The sequence below is a fragment of the Hemicordylus capensis genome, chromosome 4 (assembly GCF_027244095.1).
Source record: "Hemicordylus capensis ecotype Gifberg chromosome 4, rHemCap1.1.pri, whole genome shotgun sequence".
NCBI lineage: Eukaryota > Metazoa > Chordata > Lepidosauria > Squamata > Cordylidae > Hemicordylus > Hemicordylus capensis.
The window spans coordinates 205,013,725-205,040,643 of NC_069660.1; the positions used below are offsets into that span (position 1 = coordinate 205,013,725).

The window sequence follows — 26,919 nt, forward strand, 5'->3', positions numbered from 1 at the left end:
AAAACAGAAATCAAGTGGCTCCTATTACTACTACAGGTCCCAAGTCTTGGGGAGAGGAGAGCTGGTCTTGTGGTAGCAACCATGACTTGTCCTCTTAGCTACGTAGGGTCCACCCTGTTTGCATATGAATAGGAGACTAGAAGTGTGAGCACTGTAAGATATTTCCCTCAGGGGATGGAGCCACTCTGGGAAGAGCATCTAAGTTCCAAGTTCCCTCCCTGGCATCTCCAAGATAGGGCTGAGAGAGATTCCTGCCTGCAACCTTGGAGAAGCCTCTGCCAGTCTGTGTAGACAATACTGAGCTAGATGGACCTATGGTCTGAAATCAGTACATTGCAGCTTCCTATGTTCCTATGATCACAAGATTATAAAATGTTGCCACTGACAGAAGAAGCAGCCCCATTTATACAGTGAACACTCATTAGATTTCCCAGATTCTTCTGTGCACCCAAATAAAATCTACAATACAAGAAAGAATATGAGCTAAGGATTTGATCTCACCTGAGTCACATAGACAAAACCTCTGGGATACTGCAATACCTAGTCTTGGATTCAATCCTAGTCTTGAATTCAGGTAAATACAGTAATGTATGAGGATACACATTCCTATATGCATAAAGAAATTGATTCAAATGTATATCCTCCTATGCATTTTGCAAGGTATGTCCTGATGGATATTGGACTGTACATGTATACTCTGACTCCATGCTGTGCACCTACAGCTGCAAGTGTGGCTGGCTTACTTGCATATAGTTGCATCTACCACAAACCTGTGTGTGCAAAAAGTGGAACTTTAGATTTGCCACTCACATGTAACAGCTTCTTGCACAGATTTTCATGGGCAAAGCAGCTGACTTGGGTGTGTAAATACCTTGCTAAGTGGAAAAAACAATGTGAAGTTTCCCCCATCACATATTTGATTGTGTATTCTGTGTAAGCACATATCATTTCATCAGGTGCCCATGTGTAAGTACATATCATTTGTAGTATCCTTGAAAGCAATAAGGGTTCTCACGTTTTGTGCACATTCTGCCTACCCAGTGTGAAAACAAATCTTCCTGAACAAGAAGAATAGGCTTGGACCTTGCCAGTCTAAAGCCCTTAGGATAGATGTCCACTCCAGCTATGGGCTGGCTCACACAATACTGTCCCAGCCCACACAATTAGAAAGGGGACACTCTGAGAGTGTGCTTGTTGGGACATCCTTCATGATGTCCATCCTGACACACACACCCCAGCACGTCCCTTTATATCATATGCGGGGATGTTAATTCAAATGGCCCCTTTATTTGCAATCCAAATCATTGTTTAAAGGGGGGCATTCAGATGAACAATGCTCCCATGTGATAAAGAGATGTTCTAGGAGGATGTCGGGCCATTCATGTTCTCAGAACTATCCCTTTTTAATTGCATGTGTAGGGATGTTATCGTCTGAACCGCCCCAATCTTTTCTTATTCTAATAAAGTTACTTGTGAAGCAGTTCTGTGAAGCAAGAGAAATGCAAGTAGGGGGAGCTTTCAAATAATGTTTGACCTTGAAATCCTTTGATAGAAACAAAATGCTTATTTTGGTAATGAACAGTTTTTTGTATGTATTCTAAAAGAGAAACATGAGTATTTAGTTCTAAGGGAAGGTAATTATCACCTACTCTTCCAACTAGGAACATTTCCTAAACACTGATGTTTAATAATTCTGCTTTGAAAAAGAGGGGAAGGGCTCTCAACATTGAAGCAAGGGGGAAAGTGAAGAAAACTGGTTCTGATTAAATAAGATAGGAATAATAGTTTGTTCATTATTAACAAGACTGCAGAAGATATTTTTTATGTACAGGTTTTAAAATGTAGCTTTTTCTTTCTTACATGCATGCACTCCACCCACCGCCTACTACACATTTTGTTTTTAGCATGCTGAATTAATCAGTGACAAGAACTGGGTCTAATCCAACTACACTTATGTAGGAAACTAAAAATTAAACAAAATAATCTACTCAGCAAATGTGGAAGATAACCTGTCTAGAGGAAGCACCTATCTCTCACTGTATCAGATTTTAAAACAATAAAACATGTAATGGATACTTTTTGGAGGGTCTCCCTTTCAGAAGTGACCAAGCTTGGCTTAGGAAGTCTGATATAATCTTGCCAATAACTAATTATCACTGAGGGAGGTGGACAAGCAACTTGAATAAGTCTAGACTAAACCATAAGCATTCCTTGGAACATGAACAAAATTCCCACGGCTTGGATTCAGAGCAGTAATTTGCCTCTGTAAAGGATTAAAGCCTTTGTCTCAGAACAGCTGATGTGAGGGGGGGAAATGCTGAATCATTCCTGTCGAGCTGCCTGCCTGCTTCTCATAAAACTAATCTATATTTCTAGTAGAATTAAAATGCTACCCAATACCCTTCTAATCAACAGAGCTCGAACCTCCCTGGGCTTGGGGTAGAATCCCAGGGAAAACTCTCTTTATTTTGCTTTTAGTTAAGTACAAAAACCTTCCATGTGTAGGCCTACACGTGATAAGAAAACGGATAGCTGCTGAGCGCTTGAGGATGCTTTTTCACCAGAGGAATCCCCTTTCTGCCCTTCCTTTTTCTTGAATTAAAAACCAACTCTGAGAAGCTTGTAAAAAAAAGAATAAAAACCAGTTTTATTCAATTACTACAGACTGCTTCCATCTGAGGCTTTTAGGTTTTAAATACACTCAAAAATACTTAGTAGAGTAGACTACAAAAACAGGTTGTCTTAGACTTCAGTTTCAGGTTACATTTAGGCATGCTTAAAAGTTTGCAGAGTATTTTGCAACACCCTAGGTGGGTTGAGCGTAGGCTAGTGTATCTCAGGGATTCTCAACATTGGGTCCCCAGATGTTATTGGACTTCAACTCCCATAACCCCCAACCAAAGGCCACTGGGGCTGGGGATTATGGGAGTTGAAGTCCAATAACGTCTGGGGACCCAATGTTGAAGATCCGTGGGGTAACTTATTTTAATTATGTTGCAGATAAACAATAATAGACCAGGAAAATTCAAATCACACATACAAAGAAATATAAGTATCTAACGCAAAATCTAACAAACTGTTCCCTATGCTGAACTCTCTTTTCCTTGAAAACTCACCCAACACCTGATAAGAATCAAGCTTCCTGCAATCCTGTCTCTCAAGGAACTGCAGAATTATTTTATGAAAGAAACCTCCATTCTGGCTCCTGCCATGAAGGAGCAAACTCCATGCCCCTCACTAAGCCTATCCACACACGCTTCTCCAGCACAGACCACCCTTCTTGTTCCCAGAATTCCAAGCAACTGCTCTCTAGGTCCTACCCACCTGGTGTACCGATTGGCTGCCCTGGAGTTCACCAGCCTGTCAATCAAGACAAGGGTTCACTCCCTGTTTAGAGGGAGGGGAGGCTGATCACTACAGCCTTATGGAGAAGTAATTTGAGCCAGAGGACTGCAAGGTCTTGAAATACATGTAAGATATTACTGCAGAGTAGGAGTGAAAATATGTTAAGTTTTTGCATGAGATAAGAGAAAATTGAGCATGATTTTTTGGAAAAAGTTCTCTTTTCTGATTAAACAGTTCTAAAATTATTTTAATTAATTCTTAAATTGTGATTTTTAGATTGTGAGCCCTTTGGGGACAGGGATACATCTTATTTATTTATTGTTTCTCTGTGTAAACCACCCTGAGCCATTTTTGGAAGGGCGGTATAGAAATATAATAATAATAATAATAATAATAATAATAATAATAATAATAATAATAATAATAATAAAAATAAATAAATAAATAAATAAATAATAAAGATGTGTTGGTGATATATTGATCCTGCACTAGCTCCATTTCCTTAGAATGAATTTGGCTAGTTGATCCTTCAAGCAGGACAAATACCAAGAAAGGCAGTTCAATTTCTGGACATGCACATCCACATGAAAAAATTTGGTCCCTATCAGTTACAATCCCTGCACCTAAATGGGATAATAGGGACATTTATTGTTTATTGTTAAACTCGTATACCGCCTTTCATACTGCCTAACAGGACATGTTGGCAGGTATGGGTTTCCATCCCTTAAAAGAGTTGGGATTTCAAGACTGGAGGACGTTTGTTTTCTAGGGAGCTCTTAAAGCAAAGTATGAGTTACTATATATGATAAAAAGGCACAATTCAGAGGGTTAAGGCCTACTATTTAAGACAGATTGGCTTATGGCCTACCACTACTATGCTGATAACACCATCTTGAAGGAAATTAAATCAAGCAGAACTGTGAGGTTTATGGGAAACTGTATAATGGGAAAAAGGCACCTTTTAACGTGATGATCCTCTTTATTTAGCAGGGGGAGAGCAATAGGCCCTATCCACCCCCAGCACAGTATCTCCAGTGACTGTTGCTGGTGTCTATCTTATGCTTCTTCTTGGATTGTAAGCCCTTTGGGGACAGGGTTCCATCTTATTTATTTATTTCTCTGTGTAAACCTCCCTGAGCCATTTCTGGAAGGGTGGTATAGAAATAGAATAAAATAAATAAATAAATAAATAAATAAATAAATAAAATAACTAATAAAATTTCTGGGAAGAGAATCTGTAGTTCTGGACACAGTTGTTAACACATTTGTTATTTTTAATTATCATTGTTGTTTGTGTGTGTTCTTTTAAGAAAAATAAAAAAAATGAAGTACGGATTGAACAGAAATTGAGAGATACAGAAGTGAACAGAAATACAGAAAGTGAACAGAAATTACCTGCTTCTTGTTGTGTCCTTATTCACTGATGAATAATCATGAGGTGGAATAACACTGTCACGATTACTGAATCCACTTATTCTATTAAATTGTGTTTTTTCAGGCAGCAGCAGGGTGGGTGGGAGTGTGGATTTATCTTAGTTGAAGGTTTTACAAAACTTCTGATGTTGAGTATCAGGAAGCTCTACCTTGTGGTTTGGCTTTGCCTTGGACTACCCCCTGCTAACTGAACAAAGAGGCACCTTTTAAAAGTGGTGATTCTCTTTATTGAGCAGGGGGAGAGCAGCTGGCCCTATTCAGCTCCAGCACAGCATCCCTCCAGTTGCTGTTGCTGGTGTCTACCTTATGTTTCTTTTTAGATTTTGCGCCCTTTGGGGACAGGGAGTCATCTTATTTATTTGTTATTTCTCTATGTAAACCGCTTAGGAAAATTTTGTTGAAAAGCGGTATATAAATGTTTGTTATTGGCTTTCTAAGGATAGATTATTGGCATTATTAATTATTATTATTATTATCACATTTTATATCCCGCTCTTCCTCCAAGGAGCCCAGAGTGGTGTGCTACATACTTAGGTTTCTCCTCACAACAACCCTGTGAACTAGGTTAGGCTGAGAGAGAAGTGACTGGCCCAGAGTCACCCAGCTAGTATCGTGGCTGAATGGGGATTTGAACTCGGGTCTCCCCAGTCCTAGTCCAGCACTCTAACCACTACACACTAACAGATCTTATGCCCATAAGATCACTAACAGATCTTATGCCCAATGCTTTGGGGCTAATGTCAGATTCTTTGAGAACAAATGTGTACTGGGTGGGGTCTTGTGGATTTACCTCACAGGATTTTTACATTGTTTTCCACTCACATTTTCAAAAGGACCTTTCCATTGTTCTCCCCTCTCCCAAGACCATTTTCCAGGGAACATTTAACTGTTTCCTCATTATACGGAAGCCACTGAGTTTAACGGAGTTTACTGCCTTCTAGGTGTGCATATAGAATTGCAAGTACCGTTATCAAAATGCTGCTGGGAAAGGCATGTGTACTCCAGTCCAGTTTCCTCTTTCTCACCGTGCTTGGCTACATGCTCCCAGAAAGCTTCAAAGAAGTGCAACAAAGAAATCCCAGAAACCATTTATTATTATTATTATTATTTATTATTATTATTAATCAAACTATTATTGTGGTATAGAATATGGAGGTTCTACTTGAGAGCCAAACCCCCTGTGAATATGGAAGCTTCATTTCTTAAGTATGGCCAAGTGAAGCTTCTATATTAACTGGCAGCTTAGCTTTGCTATAGAACCCCCATGTTAAAGAGCAGTCTATGTTAGAAGGATGGTTTCTTGGTGCTGGGTCCTTGGTCCCAATCCTATACATTTTTTTACTCAGAAGTAAGTCCCAGAGAAATAAATGGGGTTTCCCCCTTCTATGCTTTGCTGAGAGACTGGACGCGGGGGGAAAGAGAACACACATTCTTGCCTAGGTTCTCTGTTGGTCCTGATTCCAATGTGTGTTTACTCAGAAGTAAGCTCCAGTGGAATTAGTGGGCTTACTTTCTGGTAATTTATTCCAAGCTTTGCTGAGGGCCTCTGCATCCCCTCTTTAGTGGAGGTGGGAGAAAGGGGGCAAAGGGACTAAGACAAAACATAAAGGCGACTAAACTAATGACAACAGGTACATCAACTAGACTCAGAATTGACAATGAAGACACTGAATTGGTGGATAGCTTCTGCCTTTTAGGATCAACCATCAGCAGTAAAGGATCCAGCAGTCAAGAAATATGCCACAAACTAGCACTTGGTAGGGCTGCTTGGAAAAGATATTTAGATGCCGTGACGTGTCTACAAAGATTAGAATCATTCGGACAATGGTTTTTCCCGTGACATGGATGCAAAAACTGGACTTTGAAGAAGCAAGATAGAAAAAGTATTGATGCTTTTGAACTTTGGTGCTGGAGAAGACTTTTGAGGATACCATGGACAGCCAGGAAAACAAACCAATGGATCATAGAACAAATCAATCCAGAATTTTCACCGGAGGCACAAATGACCAGGCTCAAACTATCATACTTTGGACACATTATGCGAAAACCCAGCTCCCTTGAGAAGTCTATAATGTTGGGAAAAGTTGAAGGGAAGAGAAGAAGAGGGCGACCAGCAACAAGGTGGATGGAATAGATTACAATAGCAATGAATGTACCACTGAGAGACCTTAAAGGCCAAGTTGAAGACAGATCATCCTGGAGAGAATCTATCTACGTGGTCGCTAAGAGTCGACACTGACTTGATGGCACTTAATCAATCAATCAACCCTTTTCATTTGAAGTGAAATGCTTCAAATGAAAATACAAAAAAAAAAACCAAAAACCACCATGGAAATATTTGCATTCTATGGGGGAACAAAGCATATCCATTAGAATATATGGTAGTTGTTTACAAAGACTGCTAGTCTTAATTTTTGCACAGAAATGTTGCTCAAAATGTTCGTAATAATTTTAAACCCACCCCCCCCAAGATGAAAATGTGAACTGCCATATATGCCATTAACTTCATGCATTTATTTTTAAAATATCATCTCAGTGCTACAGAGGACTGTAAAATGAACACATTTATGTATTTGATGCATTTATTTTTGCAGGTTACTATTTTCAAAATCCCTTCCAAAGACAAACAAGAAAAGACACTGCTAAACATCAAGCAAATAACTGAGTATTCCTATTTTGAAATCTAGTAAAAAGTTAATAAGGTTACTATCTGGACTTAAGTATCATAAGAAAGAAAGGAAAGATTTTGCCATCGAGTCGGTGTGACTCCTGGCGACCACAGAGCCATGTAGTTTTCTTGGTAGAATACAGGAGCACTTTACCATTGCCTTTCTCCTGAGCAGTTTGAGATTATACCTTTGCCATTGTCACTGAAGTGAGCATCCGCCTCCAGCACCTTCCTATATCGCTGTTGTGCACGATATAGGTGACTACAAATATATGTTTACTATGCACTGTCTGCGAAGCACACTGGCAGGGATTTGAACTAACAGCCTCCTGTTCCCTAGGCAAGGTGATTCTGTAATGTGCCACCATGGCTTATCACAGCTGTATCATAGACATGACAAAAACAAGTTGTGCAAATATGAAATATTTATTTAGAGCTATCCTTTTGCTATAAACCACCCAGAAACACAAGTTTTGGGCAGTATAGAAATATTTTAAATAAATAAAGATTTAAAAATGCAAAATATTATTTGATTCATTTTCTATACCTGGGGGATTATTTAATCAAATAGTAAAATATGGAATCACAATGTTGCTATACTCATTGCTTGGTAATAAATTAAAAGTATCTCGAGCCCTGGACATTATAACCCAACCACCTCATAATTGTGTACGTATGAAGTCTCACCTCAGCACACCTCACTCAACACTCCTCACTGCACCGCTCACGGTTATATTAGTGGTCGTCTAAAGCAGGATTTCTTAACCTTGGGCCCCCAGATGTTGTTGGACTACAACTCCCAGAATCCCCAGCCACAAAGGCCATGAATCCCCAGCCACAAAGGGGATTCTGGGAGTTGTAGTCCAACAACATCTGGGGGCCCAAGGTTAAGAAACCCCGGTCTAAAGAGCTGAAATGCCTGCCATCACTGTTACAGCATTCATCATTTTTTCTAAGCAAAATCTTATATAAATAAATAAATCAGAGACCCCTTAAAATGCGAGGCCCTAAACTACAGCTTACTTCGTTTGTTCCTAAATTTGGCACTGTTGCTATTTTTGCCCCAACCTAGAAATAAATCCATAAGATCCACCTTCTCAGTTCCACCCTTCTCACTAGTTTTCCGACCTCTCCTTCTTTCCCATTACAACATCTCCATCAATGTATTTCTTCTCCAGTCCATTCTTCCAACCTACGATGGCATAAACCCGTTTTTGTTTGTCTTCAGTTTTGCAATTCTCTCCTTCCTCAAGATCTTGCTGGTTGTACTTCACTCTTCCACTCGCAAGGGGCGCGGAGAGCTTTTCTCAACCACGCTCCTTGGGGCCGGCGCTCTGCTCCTTATTCTCCTCCCATAGAGCACACGCTTCTTGATTTCCTCTTCTACACCATTAAAATCCAGGAAGTCGGCTTCCTTGCTTTCAAACCAGCCTCTGCGAGACTCAGTATCGTCATTTCAGGTGCTCCTCCTCCTTCTCTCTTGCTTTGCCACATCATCCAGTCGCCGCCCCGCAAACCCTCTATCACAATGTTCTATTGCTCGAGGCGTCCTGTCTCTTTAAATTGCAAAGCTAGAGCCACCCACCAAGAAAGTGACGTCTCTTTTGATTGGCTGGTGAAACGCGCTGCCGCTGTTTCTCAAGAAACGGAAACAGAGAGCACCATCGGGCCAGCGCGCCCTATTTCTCTGCCTCCTCCTCCTCCACTTCTTGCGGGGCTCGCGAGCCGGCGCGTGCACTGCTGTTATTTTTGTTGCTAGGAGAGGGCCGACATCCGGAGCGTGAGACTTTAAAGGGCGCGCGCGTGCGCTAAAGGAGATTGCTGTAGATCTCTATCGGCCACAGAGCGCGCCCTGGAGGGAGGGGGAGGAGCTTGAGAGAGACATCCGCGTACCAGAAGAGCGCGCTCCTTTGAAGGAGCAGCTGGCTGGGGCGGGAGAAGAAGAAACTTACTTAGGAAGAGAACACGGAAATGCACTGACACTTATGGCAAGGGCAATAGCAGCTGTCTAATAACAGCCCACCCGCCAGAGCCCCACATTGCAGGTTATGTCTCCTCCCGCTTATTCTTGCACGCGGCGCTGTCACTCTCCTGCACCTGAGGCTGCGCTCCCCTCTGCCTACCACCCATCTTCCTGCTAGAGCACCTGCAGCCGACACACCCTCTTCCCCGTGCAGCTCAGCAGCCACTCGCTGCGCTCCTTTCCCTTTCTCTCTGCCACAGCAGCAGTGACGCCTGCAGCCCTTCCCCCCACCCCCCAGGACTATGGCATATCATCATCGGCACCAGGAAGACACCTGCCCGAGCGGTGAGCTGCCAACGGAGAACTGTGGAGACATGAGCACCAGGAGAGTGGCCCTGATCACTGGCATCACTGGCCAGGTGAGTGACCTGACTGGCCTGTCTCTGTGATCGAAGTGTCATTTAAGTGTCAGCCTTGTTGAGCTGAAGGGGGGGGGGAGGAAGTGTGTGTCTCAAGGCAAGAACAAGTATTCTTGGAATTTGCACCTGCTTCATACGTTGACTGTGTAGCATTGACTTCATTGATAAGAGCTAGGTACACTTGCACAATTGGAATGGCTTCTAAGTAAGCCTGCTTAGGAGTATGGGATAAGGATATAAAGTGCCATTGACCCATCTGTATTGCCTGCTGTCAAGGGTCCCTGGCAATTGACTACTAATTGGCAAGTTCCCAGATTTACTACCTGAAATACAACTGGAGATGCTCGGGATTAGGCTGTCTTTTATATACAACATGCTTCACCACAAGCTCACCCATCCCATGTCTAATTCCTCATGCTGCATGTACACTTGGCAAACAACTTTATAGGTTCATCATATGCCCTATTTCATGTGCAACACGCCTAATAATTCTTACAAACTGTATATTCCACACAAGAATGTGTGTAGCAATCCTCAGGCATGCTGCATTTAGGGTTGGTAAGTATACTATGGCACAGGTAACTTGTTCCCAGTACAGCTATTAAAAGAACATACTAAATGAATGACTGTAAATGCCTATTGCCAATGGCGCTCTTACCTCTAGACTTTGGGACTGAAGTCCAGGGCCTCCATACCCCTTGGGGGCCCCCAAATCCTCTTTAGTCTGTCCTGGGTGGTGTAGTCACTGTTGGCCTGCACTCTGCCGGGTGGCTGAATGTGATTGTGATCTGTGCCAAGTGCTTTAGAGGCAGAGGGGGAGTGGGGAAAGAAATATGTGGGATGGGAATATGTTAAGTTGTTTGTTGGAATGTTTCTGCTAATGCATATTTGCATAAATAAACCTATTTTCTATTCTTACATTCTTGTGAGTTCAGTTGCTGTTTGTGCCCTCAAGAACCCACGTGTTAAACATACTGTGCGTGTCACTGTGTGTGTGTGTGTATGTTTAAGGGGATGATGCTTAACTTGCAGGTGGCGGGGGGTGGGGCTCCAAAAGCCTTTAGTCCAGGCTCCAAAATTACCTAGGTGCAACTCATTGCTGCCCGTTGCAACTCATTGCTTCCTTCTGAAGGGCTGTTGGAATGCATTTAATTTCTGAAGGACCATTTAAATGAATGAAACCCATGGAGATCGGTTCATTATACAGTGTACACAATGTAATCTGTACACAACTGGCCAAAAAATAATGAAAATAATAGACATTGTTGTTTGAAAGCTTCATTTAGTATGAAGGCACTTCTGATTACATAGTTTTGTGCTATAAATAATCTAAATGATAGAGATTCCAAAAGCTGTAATATGTTAATACCTTATACCTGCACCTTGCATATGAATGCACCTCTTAGCATTCATAAAGAATAGGGTTAATAAAAAAGTGGGGTTCAGATACATAATTTCCACATTCCAGACAACCTTGTCAGGTAGGCTATCAGTATCATCATCTTAATATCATGGATGGGCAGCTGAGGATGGATGGGGAGAGGGGCATAGCAAGGTTGGAGTGGGCCCAGAGACAAGATTTTAAAATGCCTTTTTCCTTTTATTTAATTATTAAAGATGCAGGAGTTCTAGCTTGTATTTCATTCTTCACTGATACACTATGTGTTCTATAATAAGGTTTCCTTGACTCTCTATCTTCTGGGTCTTCCAGTTGTGACCATACCTGTTTTGCTTCCCAACAGTGGTAGATTTTTAGGTGCAGCATCATCTTGCTGTGGAGGCCAAGTCACAAAAAAGATGTTTAGAAAGTGACCTAACTTCCATTGTCTGTCTCTCTCCCCCCCCATCCCCCATGTGCCTGGTAATCTCCCTGGGAATAACTGAGGCTATCTGAGGTTGGCAGAGTGTTTCAAAAACATAGTACAGTTTGGAGCTCCATTGTGGGAAATAATGGACATAAGTTATGGGCATTCTGGAATAAGATGTTCCTTAAAATCTGGTAAGCTGTGCAACTCCCCCTGGACACTGCCCTTCAATTAGACAGAAGGAGCATTGTTCTCAGTATCCATAAGAACAGTTTTGTTGGATCAGGCGCAGGCCCGTCTAGTCCAGCATCTTGTTTCATACAGTGGCCCACCAGATGCTACTGGAAGCCTACAGGCAGGAGTTGAGGGCACACCCTCTCTCCTGCTGTTACTCCCTGCAACTGGTACTCAGAGGCATCCTGCCTTGGAGGCTGGAGGTGGCCTGTAGCCCTTCGACTAGAAGCCATTGATAGACTTCTCCCCCACGAAGTTATCCAAACCCCTCTTAAAGCCATCCAGGTTGCTGGCTGTCACCGCATCTTGTGGCAGAGAATTCCACGAATTGATTATGCATTGTTTGAAAAAGTACTTCTCTTTGTTGGTCCTAAATCTCCTGGCAATCAATTTCATGGGAATTGTGTTATGTTCTAGTCTTATGTGTGTGTGAGAGAAGAATTTCCTCTCTATCAACTATCTCCACACCATGCATAATTTTATAGAGCTCTTTCAGGTCTCGCTGCGGTTGTCTTTTTTTCTAAACTAAATAGCTCCTGGTGTTGTAGCCTTGCCTCATAAGCAAGGTGCTCTAGGTCCCTGGTTGCCCTCTTCTGTACCTTGTACCTGTATCTTGGTTGCCCTCTTCTGTACCTTTTCCAGCTAAAACTGATTCCAGCTTGGAATTAATACTGATTCTAATACTGATTACAGCTTGGTTGTTATCATCCCTAACTCAAGGAAGTAAAATAACTTCCTTCTAAAAAGAACACTCTCCTTTGTTTGAATAACTACTTGTCTGTCTTATTGCGAGCTGTGGATTGGCTATTTACTCTCTGCATAATAGAATCAACATTTACAGATCTTTAACAATGTTTTATTACCTACATTGTTTGAATTATGCAGGAAATGTACCGGATGTTGAGCAGCAGAAAGTGATTCTCAATATTATAATAGGCATTGTAGACTTGCATTGGAGCAGAAGGATATCTATTCAGAAATGCATAGACTCAAGTGTTTAATTTTGAGTCTAAGGGCTTCTTGCATGTTTTTCAGATGTATATCTAATACTTTTAAAGTATACACCTAAAATTGCAAAGTATAACCATGAACAGACAGGGCTTTGAAAAGATGACTTACTGGTACATTCATCAGAGAGGCATGGTTAGCTGTAAATTCCATGTTACACAGTGGGGAAACTTGAGTCTGCCTATAAAATGGCAGAGATAAAGGGAAGAAGAGGATTATATTCTTATTTCTAAAAACTGGAGAAGAAACAAATTTAACAATACTGTTTTTACTCTGTCATCTGCTCGTTTGCCTTTGTTCCACAATTTGAATTTCTTCCAAGCCGATTGAATTATGTTGTCAAATGCTGTCTTTGTAGGTGTCCATAACAAATGGTGGATTTATAGGAGGTTCTGGTTGCTACATAGTTGAATAGTAATACTTCTAAATCAATAATATTGTTTTAGGAAGAATTGAGCTATACACTAGGCCTGTACAAGTCAGAAATTCGGGAATTCTGACATCAGAATTCCCGGCCCCTTCCATCAGGAAGTTTTGGAGTGCAAGGCAAGTTCCCTGGATAGCCCACTGGTGGTGGGGGTTTCCCAGCACTGACACGGGTGTGGTTGGGCAGCACAGCAGTGTTTAGGAGTTTGGGGTGGATTGGCAGGGAGTGATGCATGACTTGTCCCCTTAGCTAAGCATATGAATGGTTGCATATGAATGGGAGACTAGAAGTGTGAGCACTGTAAGATATTCCCCTCAGGGGATGGAGCTGCTCTGGGAAGAGCAGAAGGTTCCAAGTCCCCTCCCTGGCTTCTCCAAGATAGGGCTGAGAGAGATTCTTGCCTGCAACTTTGGATAAGCTGCTGCCAGTCTGTGAAGACAATACTGAGCTAGATAGACCGATGGTCTGACTCAATATATGGCAGCTTCCTATGTTCCTGAGCCCACATGGCTGCTGGGAGGACCCACGGGTTTCTGGGGACTGTAGTCCCATTCAGAACCTCTCAAATGGGTGATGCCTCCTGGTGGTAGGGGCCGGCAATTCCGATGTCAGAATTCCTGAATTTCCAACTTGCACAGGCCAGCTATTCACTATTTTAGACAAATTAAGTTTCAGTTCTAAGCATGCTTATAAGGGTATAAGATCTATTGGATGTAGTGGAAACTGGCTGAGTAAACATGCTCAGGATTGTAGTAGTTTGTCTTGGTTTTTCAAAATGGGACCCAACAGTTCCCTTGTGCTGGCTCATCATAGCATTGCAAAACTTAAGTGTGGCACCTGAGCCAGGCAAGTAACTGATGCAACCAAGATGAACAAGCGAAGTGAGGGCAGTCTGCTCCATTCTTTTCCTGCTCGTGTCTGTCTGGCTGAAGCAGGCAATGGACTGTCACAACCAGGAGGGGGAGTGGGCAAGGAAGGTGGAGCATCTGCCCTTCTGTGGAGTAGACGGCATTGCTGGGGATGAGCAGTGAGCCCACACTCCCTATGAAACAGAGGGCAGTCTGGCTCCTAGAGCCAAATAAAATTTGGCTTGTGAGATTAGAAGATACACGAATACTTGCAATTTTTGGCAGTCAAAAAGTCAGCTAACAAAGGTTAAAGGATATGATAGAGATGTTGTATAATATATTTAGCAATGGTCATTCATATGAGTTCCTTTTATGCAATCTCTTCTATTTGAATGGGGTGGTGGTGATTGACAAAGATGAATAATCTGAACGTTTGGTAGGGATATACGTATTTAAGATGGTTGGTGTGTAATGAGCTTTTGACCAAACTAGTTTGTCCACTCCAGGAATGCTCCACAGTGCATTTTATTACTGCTTTCCCACCCACAAGTGTTTGTCATAGCCTTTGTATGTGTTAGATTAAGAGATTACTTGCAGTACAGATTTAGGACAACATAACCTGCCGCTTCACATGGCAGGTTTTGGAAATTATTTTGTTTTTTAGTTTATATCTCTTAAATGGCCCCAGTGTACTATAGCTGGATGTGACCTTGCCCCTGTGGTTGAGGTGGTGTGGTCAGGGAGGAGACAGATGGGCTGTCGGTTATCAGAATTGAGCAGGAGAGATGGGCTGGAGTCAGAGGGGAGGGAACAAACAAAGCAGGAAGAGCGCTGGCTGGTAAGATGTGCTTGTGCAAGGCAGGGGTTCACCCTCTTACAAGGTGAGAGGAGAGCTGGTCTTGTGGTAGTAGGCATGACTTGTCCCCATAGCTAAGCAGGGTCTGCCCTGGTTCATCTGAATGGGAGACTTGATGTGTGAGCAATGCAAGATATTCCCCTCAGGGGATGAAGCTGCTCTGGGAAGAGCAGAAGGTTCCAAGTTCCCTCCCTGGCTTCTCCAAGATAGGGCTGAGAGAGATTCTTGCCTGCAACCTTGGAGAAGCCACTGCCAATCTGTGAAGACAATACTGAGCTAGATAGACCAATGGTCTGACTCAGTATATGGCAGTTTCCTATGTTTCCTATGTTTCCTAAGGTCTGCAATGACCGTCAAAGACCACTTAAAGGTGCAACCAATGATGAGGAAGAGATGGAAGGCAGACAAGCCCAGGCTGTAAACACCTGGTGTGACCATCCAAGAAATAGCTGGAGAGCAAAAAGGCCAGAGAAGACAGGGATTAAGGTGGCTAAACAACCACCCTGCTCCCTGACACTAAGGGACCCAGTAGCAGCTGAGGGTAACTGAAGGGTCCAAAGGATATGTTTCTTTTGAAGAAGCTTTTCTTTATGGTGGTCTGGAACAATACTGTATCAAGAAATGTGTTGTGTTTAGGGAAATTCTTTTTCCAAGCAAGGGTGATTAGGATCACAATCCTAACCGTCTCCTCGAATGTTGCACTTTAAAATATGTGGTAGAGAACTTTGGCTGATTGCGTTCTTATCAGCAGGTGTTATAACTGCTGGAGCTAAAAATCAACCTTCTTGCACATTGCAAAGTCAAGAATAAAACTTTCAACTTGATTGAGGACAAAGATTCATAAAGGGCATTCTGCAAAAGCTAAACCATTGAATTTCTCCATGGAATGCTTGTTCATGTGTATCCACTGTTAAATCTTGTTTCTCCTCCTGGGGAAGAACCTGATCAGGGCTTTTAACCAAGGCTTTATAATAAGCCAGGTGCTTCTGTTTTAGCTGTTATGTGTAAGGCCTGTAAAATTGGCTGACTTTTTCCCCTTGAAGTTTCTGTCTATAAATATGTATTAAAAAGCCATGTACTCAGGGGCATATCTAGGGTAGGGCAGGCAGGGCACGTGCCCTGGGCGCCACTTGAAAGGGGTGTGTGCAAATTCTTAAAAAATTTTTTTAAAAAAACAAACTGGCCACCAAAAACAAAATGGCCACTGCACATGCTCAAATGGCCTCTGTGAGGCCCTAGGCCATGCAAGGCCTCACAGAGGCCATTTGAGCATGCACAGTGGCCATTTTGTTTTCAGCTGCCATTTTTTTTTAAAAAAAACAACCAATTATTTTTAAAAAATGGCCACAGCACATGCTGAAATGGTCTCTGTGAGGCCATAGAGGCCAGTGGTGGGAGGGGTAACCTTTGCAGATGCCCCCCGCCCAAGGCCTATAGGAAGCGCCCCGAAGGGGCTACTGGTTAAAAAATAATAATTTAATATAATATAAATCACTGTACACATATTCAGTTTGGCACTATGTACAGAGAATCAGGACTTGTGAATACAGAGCTGAAGCTTATGAGCTAGGATTGTATTCATTTGCTCTTTGCTTCTTATGATAAGTGAGTTAAATGTGGTGTCTTAACAATATGGCTATTAATGGTGAGTTAGTCTTTGAATCAGTGTGAAATCCTTAGTATTAAGGCCCACTGGGAGTTTCTTGCTCTCTTTCTCTCATTTTAACTGTCTTTCTGAAATACTAGAATATATTCCAAACAGTGACACAGTTTACTCTGCATATCCTTTAATTATTTCCAGAGTATCTGGGAAAAGCCAAATTCTCCATTTATTTTTTAAACTGATGTAATAGTGATGCTACAATGCACAGTAGAGAATTAGATAGGCACTTCTGTTTAGTTTTCCAAGTACACCTCCAAATAGTATTTGGGTATTTCATGAGCCCTAGCATACTGAAATTGGTAGTTTCCCAGCATTTTTTGGTCTGGCTACATCCACTGCTAAATAGTTTTTGAAATTTTAAAAGATTAACGAGCTTGACTTATATTTTTCAGCTGATATTATAGTAAAGTTATCTAAAAGATGGGTGTCAGATATCTGGACAGGGGGCACAATTTCAGTGCTTGCCCTAGGCGCTATTTTCCCTAGATACGCCTCTGCATGTACTGTCTTCCTCTAGCATGATATCAACAAAGGGAACTCAGTATAGGGCTATGTGGATATGGGCTGACTCATTTTTCAGTGGTTCTCATTAAATTTGAAGTAAATGTACTGCAGTCTGAGAAACCACTGAGATGTTAGCAAAATCTAATAATCTCACATACATTGGTGTCATCAGAGCAGATTAATCCTTCTAGACAGTGGTATTCTTGGATGCATTTGTTTTTGTTTTTAGGTTGCCTTGCATGCTGTGTCTCTTATTCTGGGGTCAGTATAGCTACTAAAACTCTAAACTTGCTCATCCCAAGTGTTAATTTATAATGTACAAATGACTTTTTAAGACCTACCAATCTTTGCACAGACCAACTACAGATGCTTACCTGGAATAATAATTATGCAAAGGGTGGTCATTTGGTTTTATAGCAATTTAACTAGCAGTGTTTGCTCTGTGGATGTTTTCCCTGCATTTTCACAGAGCTGGGCTATCCTGTGTGTCTCCTTGAATTAAACAGGCCACATTACAGCAAACTATTACCAAAGTATTAATTTTGTTTGTAGGTATACACGTTTTATTTGCCTTGTAAAAATTGGGGGGGGGACACCTGTTAAAATTGATAATACCACAAGGTCTTGTCCTTAAAAGACACTTCTATTGAATTGCTGATTGGGCTCATGTCTTTTTACATTGATAATTCTTTCCCTTACCAACTTCTGCTTGATATTCTTTAACCTGTTTCCCCTTCTCTTACTTGAGGCTCCTGTTGGTCTTCCATTCTGGTTGTTGGTCAGATCAGCATCTGTATATCTTTGGCAATGCTATGGCATGTGACATTTTGAAACTCTTGATTGGCCCCCAGATCCAGTATGTTGAAATGCATTTTAGAAAAGTACATCTACATGGTTCTCTGGGTTGCCATGGAAGCTATTTATTTGGCATTTTTATTTTGTTTTAAAAAATGCTAAAGCAATGACAGTAGTATGTGGAAAGTTTTAATTGTAATTTCCTTTGGATAAGGTTTCATAATACTGTAATAGACAATATTGGTTTCTGATCCAAGAGTCTGTTTGGAATCTGGGAGTTTTATATATTTAATACATCTTCATGTATGTGTGCTCTTTATTCATAACATTCTAAGATAAAATTTGAAGAACCATTTAAGGGCCAAACTATATGTGTGTGTTTGTTTTGTTTTAGCTGAATATTAGCTGGGAGGAGGATCATTGGAATAAGTAGTATTATATGCGGGAAGATAATATTTAAGCCTTTGTAACAACGGAAGCTTTCCTTCTGGGATGAATAGCAGCTTCGGGGGGGTTGTGGTTTTAGGACTGTGCTAAGGTAGGACAAACTCCCCTGTGCACTGCAGTCCTGAACCTTATTGTCATGCCCCTACTTGTTTTCTCTATAGCTTAAAACAAACATTCAGGGCCAGACTGCCCTTTTCCAAGTTTGATAAAAATTAATTAAAGAAAACAGATTTTTAGAATTTAAATTGGATTTTATTTTTAAAAAATCATAAAGAACCTAGGTCAAAGATTTCATCATGAATATTAATCATAACTTCTAATTATATTCTGTGAACATATTAACATCAGCATATGAGAGTGAGAGATAACAGACTTGATCAGTCCTATTTTGCAGGTGGTGTACATTACTTGTTGTAAACCGCCCAGGGACGTAAGTTTTGGGCGGTATAAACATATGCTAAATCACACACACACACACACACACACACACACACACACACACTCACACAATATCAAGCCCCTGCCTCCCACCTCCCCAAAAGTGCAAGGACAAAGAAGGTCAATAAATGGAGGATTTGTGGGGATGGATTGGATCTGAGCAAAGAGGAGGAGTCTAGATATAAATGCAAGGGATAGGGGAGGGGAATAGAAAGTGAAAACAAAAATGAACAGAGTAATGCAGTCCTGAGGAACTTTTTTGAGTGTATTCTCTGCGTGGAACTGTTAGAGAAAAGATGAAATACGTGATGGTTGCTTGCGCTGATGGGATTTGTGATTGCTCTGTAAAACATGCTTTAACAAAAATATTCGCCCTGCTTTAGTTCTCGTGCTCAAGTTGGTGTGAGATTAAGTTAACAATCAACTCTTTGTTCCATCTATCTCTTTGAGACAGCACCTGACCAGTTTGCTGGGGCTGAGACGAAGCTCAAGGCCAACTCGCCAGGCAAAAGTGAAACTTAAACAGGCCTGCTCTTCCTCGAGGGAGGGAGGGGGGAGAAGGGGGAAACATGAGAAACTGTCTCAGCAAATCAAGGCCTGTAGGAACCAGTTGAGCTAAACTGCGCAGATGCAAGAATAAATTATAAATGATATGCTATATATAGAGGATGTTGCCCTAAGGTTGGGCGTGGCCGCCTTTCTTGAGAGTTCTGTGTCATTGCAATAAAGTTTAATTTGAAACTCTGATACTGGTGTCTGGCAAATTACCTAACCAAGAGACCCGAACCAGGGTAGGGAGGTAAGCCCCTCGGCTTACCCACAACAGAACTGTGGAGCCCACTTTGGTTCTGTACATCTCGAGCTAGGCCCCAGTTTGGCTCGAGGCTGAACTGGTTTGGGCCTGGCTCGATGAGAGGAGTTCTATAAGTTAAACTTAATAAAACAAAAAAAAACAACAAATTTATGGCCGGGTCCAGCCACCTCTGGGTGGGTGCTGCTGTGGTGGCAGGTGTGTTTCCTAAGGTCCCCCTCCCACCGCTGGCCTCCCTCTCAGTGTTCTTTGGGCCATTTAACCCCATTTTTGCGCCTTGTCGGCCTTTGGGCACGCAAATAGCCTATGCACATGTGCAGCAGCCTTGAAAATGGCCCCAGAGCTCAAGCTAGTTCACACATCCCTAGTATTGTAGAAAGGAAATGCCTATCATGGCAGCAGGCTATAAAAGATACCCCATTTGGAATATTTAAACAATGTTCTTGGGTTACGAGGGATTCCACACACACACACACACCCCGCCGGATCAGAAGCTGGCAGGGGAGTTAGAGACAATTAGCAGAAGTCCAATAGCAAAATCTTATTAAGGGAAATTGAAAATGAAGGGTAAATGGGCATTCCCATGTGACAGGTGTACACGCGAGTCAAACATTGATCTTCTAAAGTGTAACACTTGTCATTAATAAAAACCATGAGTAAATCAAAGTAAATTCATGTATATGGCTAATCATGGGACTCTCTGATGTTAGCAATGGAGTTCAGATTCTCTGGTATGCCTGTACATAAAGGTGGGGGAACCAGACCTGAGAATGTGCTTAGGAATCCTGGGGGAAGACACCGGGTGTCAGACCAGAAGGTCCAGGACTGATTATCTCGCCTTTCCAACTATAGGCCCCCCCGCTACCTCTGGTTAACAACAGAACTCATGTTCCTTCCTTTCTCCTTTCCAGTCAACCATTTTGGACTTCCAAGGGATCTGGGCTGCTTCAGGTGTCTGAGCAGTTTCGGGCATGCAGATTAGAAAAGATCAGGGATTTATCCTACATTTGGGCCTGATCAGGACCAGCTGGGCCTGACATTGCGGCGGATGCAAACCAGCCACCACGGGGCACCTGGGGATTAGTGAGGTCCCTGGCTAGCCAGGTGACCATGAACAGCAGAACCAACCATGGGGTTGTGTTATGGGAAGACCAGACTCTTAGAAGGTGTGCTTCCATTCTTGGCAGTCTCTGGGACCAAGAGAGATGTTGCTGAGGGACCCTTCCCTGGAATTTGGATGGAACCTTTCAACTGGGCTGGGTGGTAAAAGCTCTCTAGCCTGCATTTGTGTCTCTATGGCCAGGTACTCTCATGAGAGTGGTCTGCTCCAAAGCAGGATCTGTCTTAGATGCACAAGAGGAATCTGAGATGAAATCCAGCTCTGAATGGACAGTTCTGCTCATGAGGTTTGGCTGAGACCGGGCATGCTTTCACCCCAGGGGAAGGTGCTGGGACCCCCTTCCCCTACCAACTAAAAATAGGAGAAAGAAAAAATACAAAAAAGGAAACAAAAATCTTTGCGGGGGGGGGGGGGAAGGGGGCAAAACCTAAATCCCCTTAACCTATTCCTAGCAGTCTAATTCTATACAACCACACATAGCCTCTCATATATGGGATAGGGAAGGGGGTCTAGGGGGAGGAAAACAATAAAAATCCCCAGAGAAATGGGGATGACAGGATGATGGATCTTCTTACATATCTGCTGAAGAGTTGGACTGTATGGAGTCCTGAACCTGGGGTTAGGTCTGGAAGGCAAGTGAGAGAAATGTCTCCTTAAATAGGGTTGGAACCATGCATTTGGAAAATTCCAGGGTTCCTGGGTCCTCCAAGGGTGGGACAAGGAGATAAAGTTTGAGTAAGAAATATGTTAATGTGCCAATCTTGGCACCAGACAGGTGATGGGCTTTTCCTGCCAGGACAGTCACCCAGGTGAATTTTAGAAATGTGGGCTTTTGTTTGCCTAGAAACTAAATAAAACTGGGGGATCAAATTGGTGAATGTGCTTCTGAGGAATGCAGGAAGGAATGCAATCAGTGTTTAGCAAACTGAGACAGGCAAAGGGACTTCTGATTTATCAGTTTCAGGAAGGCTAAGACAATTTTAATACAGAAAGTCAGCCTTAGGCATCAACGTGACTCTGCAGACACATGAGACCTGTTTGCAGGGTTCTCATGTACGTGAGTTTTTGAACCCTTCCTTTTCCTAGCCTGTAACATGTATCTTTCCTGGACTTCAAAATAAAGGTTCTCCATGCCAATACCACATGTATGGGTAAAGGGGTGTGTGTGTGTTTAATGGCCACTGCCATTTTAAGACCTGTACCTGTGGCAAGACCTGTACCTGTGGGTAAGACAGGGAAGCATGCAAAATGGAAACAGTGCAACAAAGAAATGCAAGGCCTGGCTGCCTGAATAAAACAGCATTAGGAGAAGTGTGTCCCTAACTTCTGAAAATGAAGCCTACATCTTTCTGAATATGTATTAGACAACAAGAATGTACTTTTACTATAAAATGATTAGAATCTTCCTGACAAGTGATTTAAATCATTAGAATAGAGTCCTTCTGCAAAGCAATTTAAATTGTTATTTAAATAATAAAATCAACCCTGCCCTTTTTATGATCACACCAAATTTGTAGCAATCTTTAAAGCAAGTCATTCAAGATATTTGGAGATGAACACAAACACAAGTAACATTAAAAACAAACAAACCACAATCTTAATTTTTTAATATACAAAATCACCTTAGTAACCAGATATCAGTAAAGTGAACAGTGATATTTTAAAAAATAGTTTTGTAGAAGATCAGATATGTTTATCACTAAATATCTTCAACGATTTGCTTTAAAGGTTGGCACAAACTTTCTGTGACCATAGAAAGGGCAAAGCAGCACGTGTGTGTGTCTGTGTGAAAGAGAGAGAGAGAATATGAATGTTTTGGTAAGGGAAATGATAAAGGTTCTATTTTATTTCTGAAATCACTGCCATTAAAAAAACAACACGTCTGTGCCAGTTGTATGCCCCAGTTTCAGTAGCCTTAGCATCAGGAACTGCTGTACTGGCTGAAAATAAGATATATTATGTCTGACTTCCTGCGATTGAGTTAGTGTAGACAAATTTCCACTTGATATTGTAGTGTAGATATAAATTGTGTGTATTTTGAGACTTGTTTTCATTGATTTCCCTCACTTCCTAACTGTACTATGTAGGTAATGAGTAGAACAAAGTGTTTTAAAAGTCTCCATAGCATCTGGTAGCAAGGACAATCCTTCAATATGGTATACAGGATATGCCTGTGTTTTTTGCTGTTATCCTTCTGTTTAACTGCAGAGGTTCTGAAAATATGGAGATATGCCTGTAATGTTCATCAACTGTGCAGCCACCTTGAATGGAAAGTATTCATTTGCTTGTCAACTTGCACGAAGTCTTATGTCCATACTCATTTAACTTGTGTTCTAGGTCTGTCTGAGCACAGTACATAGGAAGCTGCTGTATACTGAGTCACACCATTGGTCTTTCTAGCTCAGTATTTTCTTCACATACTGGAAGCGGTTTCTCCAAGGTTGCATGCAGGAATCTCTCTCAACCCTATCTTGGAGAAGCCAGGGAGGGAACTTGAAACCTTCTGCTCTTCCCAGAGCAGCTCCATCCCCTAAGCGGAATATTTTTCAGTGCTCACACATCAAGTCTCCCATTCATATGTAACCAGGGTGGACTCTGCTTAGCTAAGGGGACAAGTCATGCTTGCTACCACAAGACCAGCTCTCCTCTCCTCCAGTAAATACCCAGTGGATCAGAAGTAACACTAGATTTAGAGTTTCACATTATGTAAGTGAGAAATGAGAAGCCTTGCGCTCATGGCTGCACTTCCTCCCCCATTTTTCTTTTGTGCAATGTTTTACTCTTTCTGTTTTGGTTTGCTATAAAGAGTAGTTTCCTAGTTTGAGCAATAGGCTTCTCATAGCTCAAACATGTAACTTTATACTAGGGCTGTACATGAAACAGATTTTGTGTTTTGATTTGAGGCTGAAACAAAATGCAAAATACTAGAAATGTTTCATTGAAACAGCAGCAGAGCCAGCTGTTTTGATAAAACAAACTCGAAACGTTTTGAGTTTCGGCCACAAGGAACAGCTGGGCAACTTGAAACACCCCATAGGTAGTTCCTAGAGACACCAAAGTGGACTGGGTGATAGGGCATGATGGGTGCTACCTACCACCCAACCCACAAAAGAAATGGGCAAGTGGCTGATTTAACAAATTAACTTTCCCCCATAGGATCTGATGGGGTTTGGGGGAAAGGTTAATTTTGTTAAAAATCGGCTGCTTGCCCGTTTCTATTGTGGGTTGGGCGGTAGGTATCACCCATCATGCCCTACCACCCAACCTAATTTTGTGTCTCTAGGAACTGCCTATGGGGTGTTTCAAGTTGCCCCATTGCTTGTTATGGCCATAGGGAACAGAGTGCACAATTTTGCAACCCTGCCTTGAAAAACACTGCAGAAGCATCCCAACAGAGAACACACATTTCAAACACATTCCAAAAATAGCCAAAAAAGGAATCGCTGACCCAGAATCCACTGCCAGCCACAGTAAAGTGTGTTCTCGAGTCGTTGGGTTGGTGTCAACTCCTGGCAACCACAGAGCCCTGTGGTTGTCTTTGGTCGAATATAGGAGGGGTTTACCATTGCTATCTCCAGCAAAGTATGAGATGATGCCTTTCAGCATCGTCCTTTATTGCTGCTGCCTGATATAGGTATCTCCCACTGAGCTATAATAGCATTACAGGCACAAGTTGCTCTCTCACACACAACTATGACTCCTTTACATTACTTTGTAGCATTGCAACAGCTGCCATAGCAGCACACACTCATAGCAGGAAGCATAGGCATACGCTAAAGTAGAGCAATTTCAGTCATGTTTTGACTGAGTACATCTTGCAGTGCAGATTGAAGAGCAGATCAGAGAACAAGTAGTCTCAAGGCTAGATGTGGAGCTAATCACAGAAATTGCCAAGAAATGTCTTACACACACATATCTGCCACTGTCCATTTCTCACCACAACACTATATCACACAACCCACCCACCCCCACAACTCAAAGGTAGGCACCCATGTTCTGTTTTTGTCAATTTGAGATCCAGCAAAACCAGATTGTTAGAGCAGCATATCATATTATACTCAGTGCTGACAAGAAAAACCACAAAATCAAGCCAGCCAGCCAGTCTCAGAGAGACAGGAGCACAGAGTACTGTAGATAATACTGAACTAGATGAACCAGTGGTCTAAGAACAAACAAAAAGCTGACCCTTACCATGAGAAGAACTCTTCTTCTCCAGCATTTGTATATCCTATGCCACAACACTGCTGCCTGCCTGTGTCTGGATAACACCATTGCCTCAGACTGGTGCTGGGCCATGGCTGACAGCCTGACACATGGGCCAGGGCAATAGTCCATCATCTCATCATTGGCCATGGTGGTGGCGTGCATGCATCAACAGCACTAATGGGCAGAATGGGCAAACCACCCCATCTGGTTTGGGCGTTGGCCAGGGTGGGGTGAACTGCCGATGGTGTTGCAGTGGGTGGGAGTGGCAATGAGTCACTGATAGCCCATCAGGGGAAGGTTGGCCTTCAGGAAGACAAGCCACTCCACAAAGTTGGCATCCAGGTGTGAGCGAAGGGGTGTCAACACATCACCAACCATGGTCATCCAGGTGTAAGCAATCCCAGACTATGGAGAATACTCTCTTCCTCTGGATGCTGCTTGGAGGACATGAGAGGAACTGTCCAGCAACTGTTGTAAAGTCCAACCAGACTTGGCTATAGGTTGCCCAAAACTGGATCGGCTCCATCTCCTGGCCTGCCCCTGGCTCCTGCCGATACTGCAGAACACACTTCTCAGCACTGATGCAGGGCTCAATGGGCGCCTCTCATACATACCCCTGGCAAGAACGCTGAGGCAGAACTACTGGCTCCCTTGGCCCTGCCAAGGATTCCATGCTGCTGGACTGGGAAGTGGCGGTGATGCTGCTGCTAGGGTGCTCAGTGGCAGTAGGCGTTCCAGTACTCCCCACTCCTGGTTGCAACCCAGCCTCCTCTTCTGGGCTTGCCTGACCTCTTCAACCTGGAGGTCCTTCCAGCTGTTCAGGGAATGACAGCCTTGTCTTTCATCATTTGGTCACATAGGCAGGACAGAACATGCTCTGACGTTGCATCCGAGGGTCCCCTTAGCTGATCCACCACACCAGTCCTCAGTCAACCTGCCAAGGCAATTACTTCCTCATGGTCACCCCCACCCACTGCAACACCACTGGCAGATCTCCCCACCCTGGCCAGCCCCCAAACCAGATCTGTTTCAGACTGCCCGTTAGTGCTGCTGATGCACGCACACACGCATGCACGCCACCACTATGGCCAATAATGATGGGTTGATGGGCTGGTGTTCAGTGTGGAACGGGTGTCAGTGGTGTATGTTCCTGCATTAAATTAAAGCAGCTGCTAAAGTGTGGAGGAGTGAAGCCGGTGTTTAGCAGCAGCCAAAGTGCAGTCAGGTACATGGGGGATGGAAACAAGGGATATTATCCTTCCTAGAATCACCAGTCCATAAATTGTAGTCAGTACCATGTCCAATCAGGATTATTGCCAGGAGAAGGGTCGAGTTACTGGTTCCGTGGTCTAAGGGTTTCAGAGAAAGTCACATGTCGATATCCAGGCCAGGGTCAGGGATCCAGGAGCAAACAACACAAGGGTTCTGGGAGCTGGAAACTGAATCTATATGCCAGAGCGATCAGCTGATACCAGCGTGATGCAGAGGGAGCCATCTGGCTTTATAATTCTTCAAGGTCCCACAGCAGGTGAAGACAGTTAATGTCCCAGCCTGCCTTCGAGCTGCAAGTCCAGACTCCACCCCTGTCAGACTTTTAAGCCAACTGGCTGCTTCTACGTTGCCCAACACGCTGCTCCTTTCTGCCTTCTCTTCGGCATTCCACGTGGCTCACTGGTCCATTGCTTGGTCCCAGCTCCTCCCCATCTGAAGAAAGCAATGGCTCCCTGGCAACCTCTTGCTGTTCTACAGCAGCTGGGTGCTCTGTCCGAGGGGCTTCTTCCTTAGGATCCTGCAGGAGGGTCCCCTCAGGGGGCTGTGAATCAGACAATGTTTCCTCAGAGTCCTCTGAGTCAGACCATTGCCTGACAATGGAGCTGACCCATCCTCATCTTGAGGAAGAGGGGCAAAGCCTTTTGCAGTAGGCAAAG

The 26,919-nt window shown here is 42.9% G+C and overlaps 1 protein-coding gene across 2 annotated transcripts in view; it reads left to right on the forward strand.

Annotated features, from left to right (window-relative positions):
- The first annotated feature begins 9,161 nt into the window (after nucleotides 1-9,161).
- The window catches only part of GMDS (GDP-mannose 4,6-dehydratase), a 453,328-nt gene continuing 435,570 nt past the window's right edge, over nucleotides 9,162-26,919 (forward strand). The window contains exon 1 of one of the 2 annotated variants that reach the window (XM_053247716.1): nucleotides 9,162-9,829. In XM_053247716.1, coding sequence (XP_053103691.1) covers nucleotides 9,713-9,829 — 117 coding nt within the window. In that variant the 5' untranslated portion in view covers nucleotides 9,162-9,712. The remainder of the gene's footprint in view (nucleotides 9,830-26,919) is intronic. The other variant, XM_053247715.1, reaches the window with a different exon arrangement.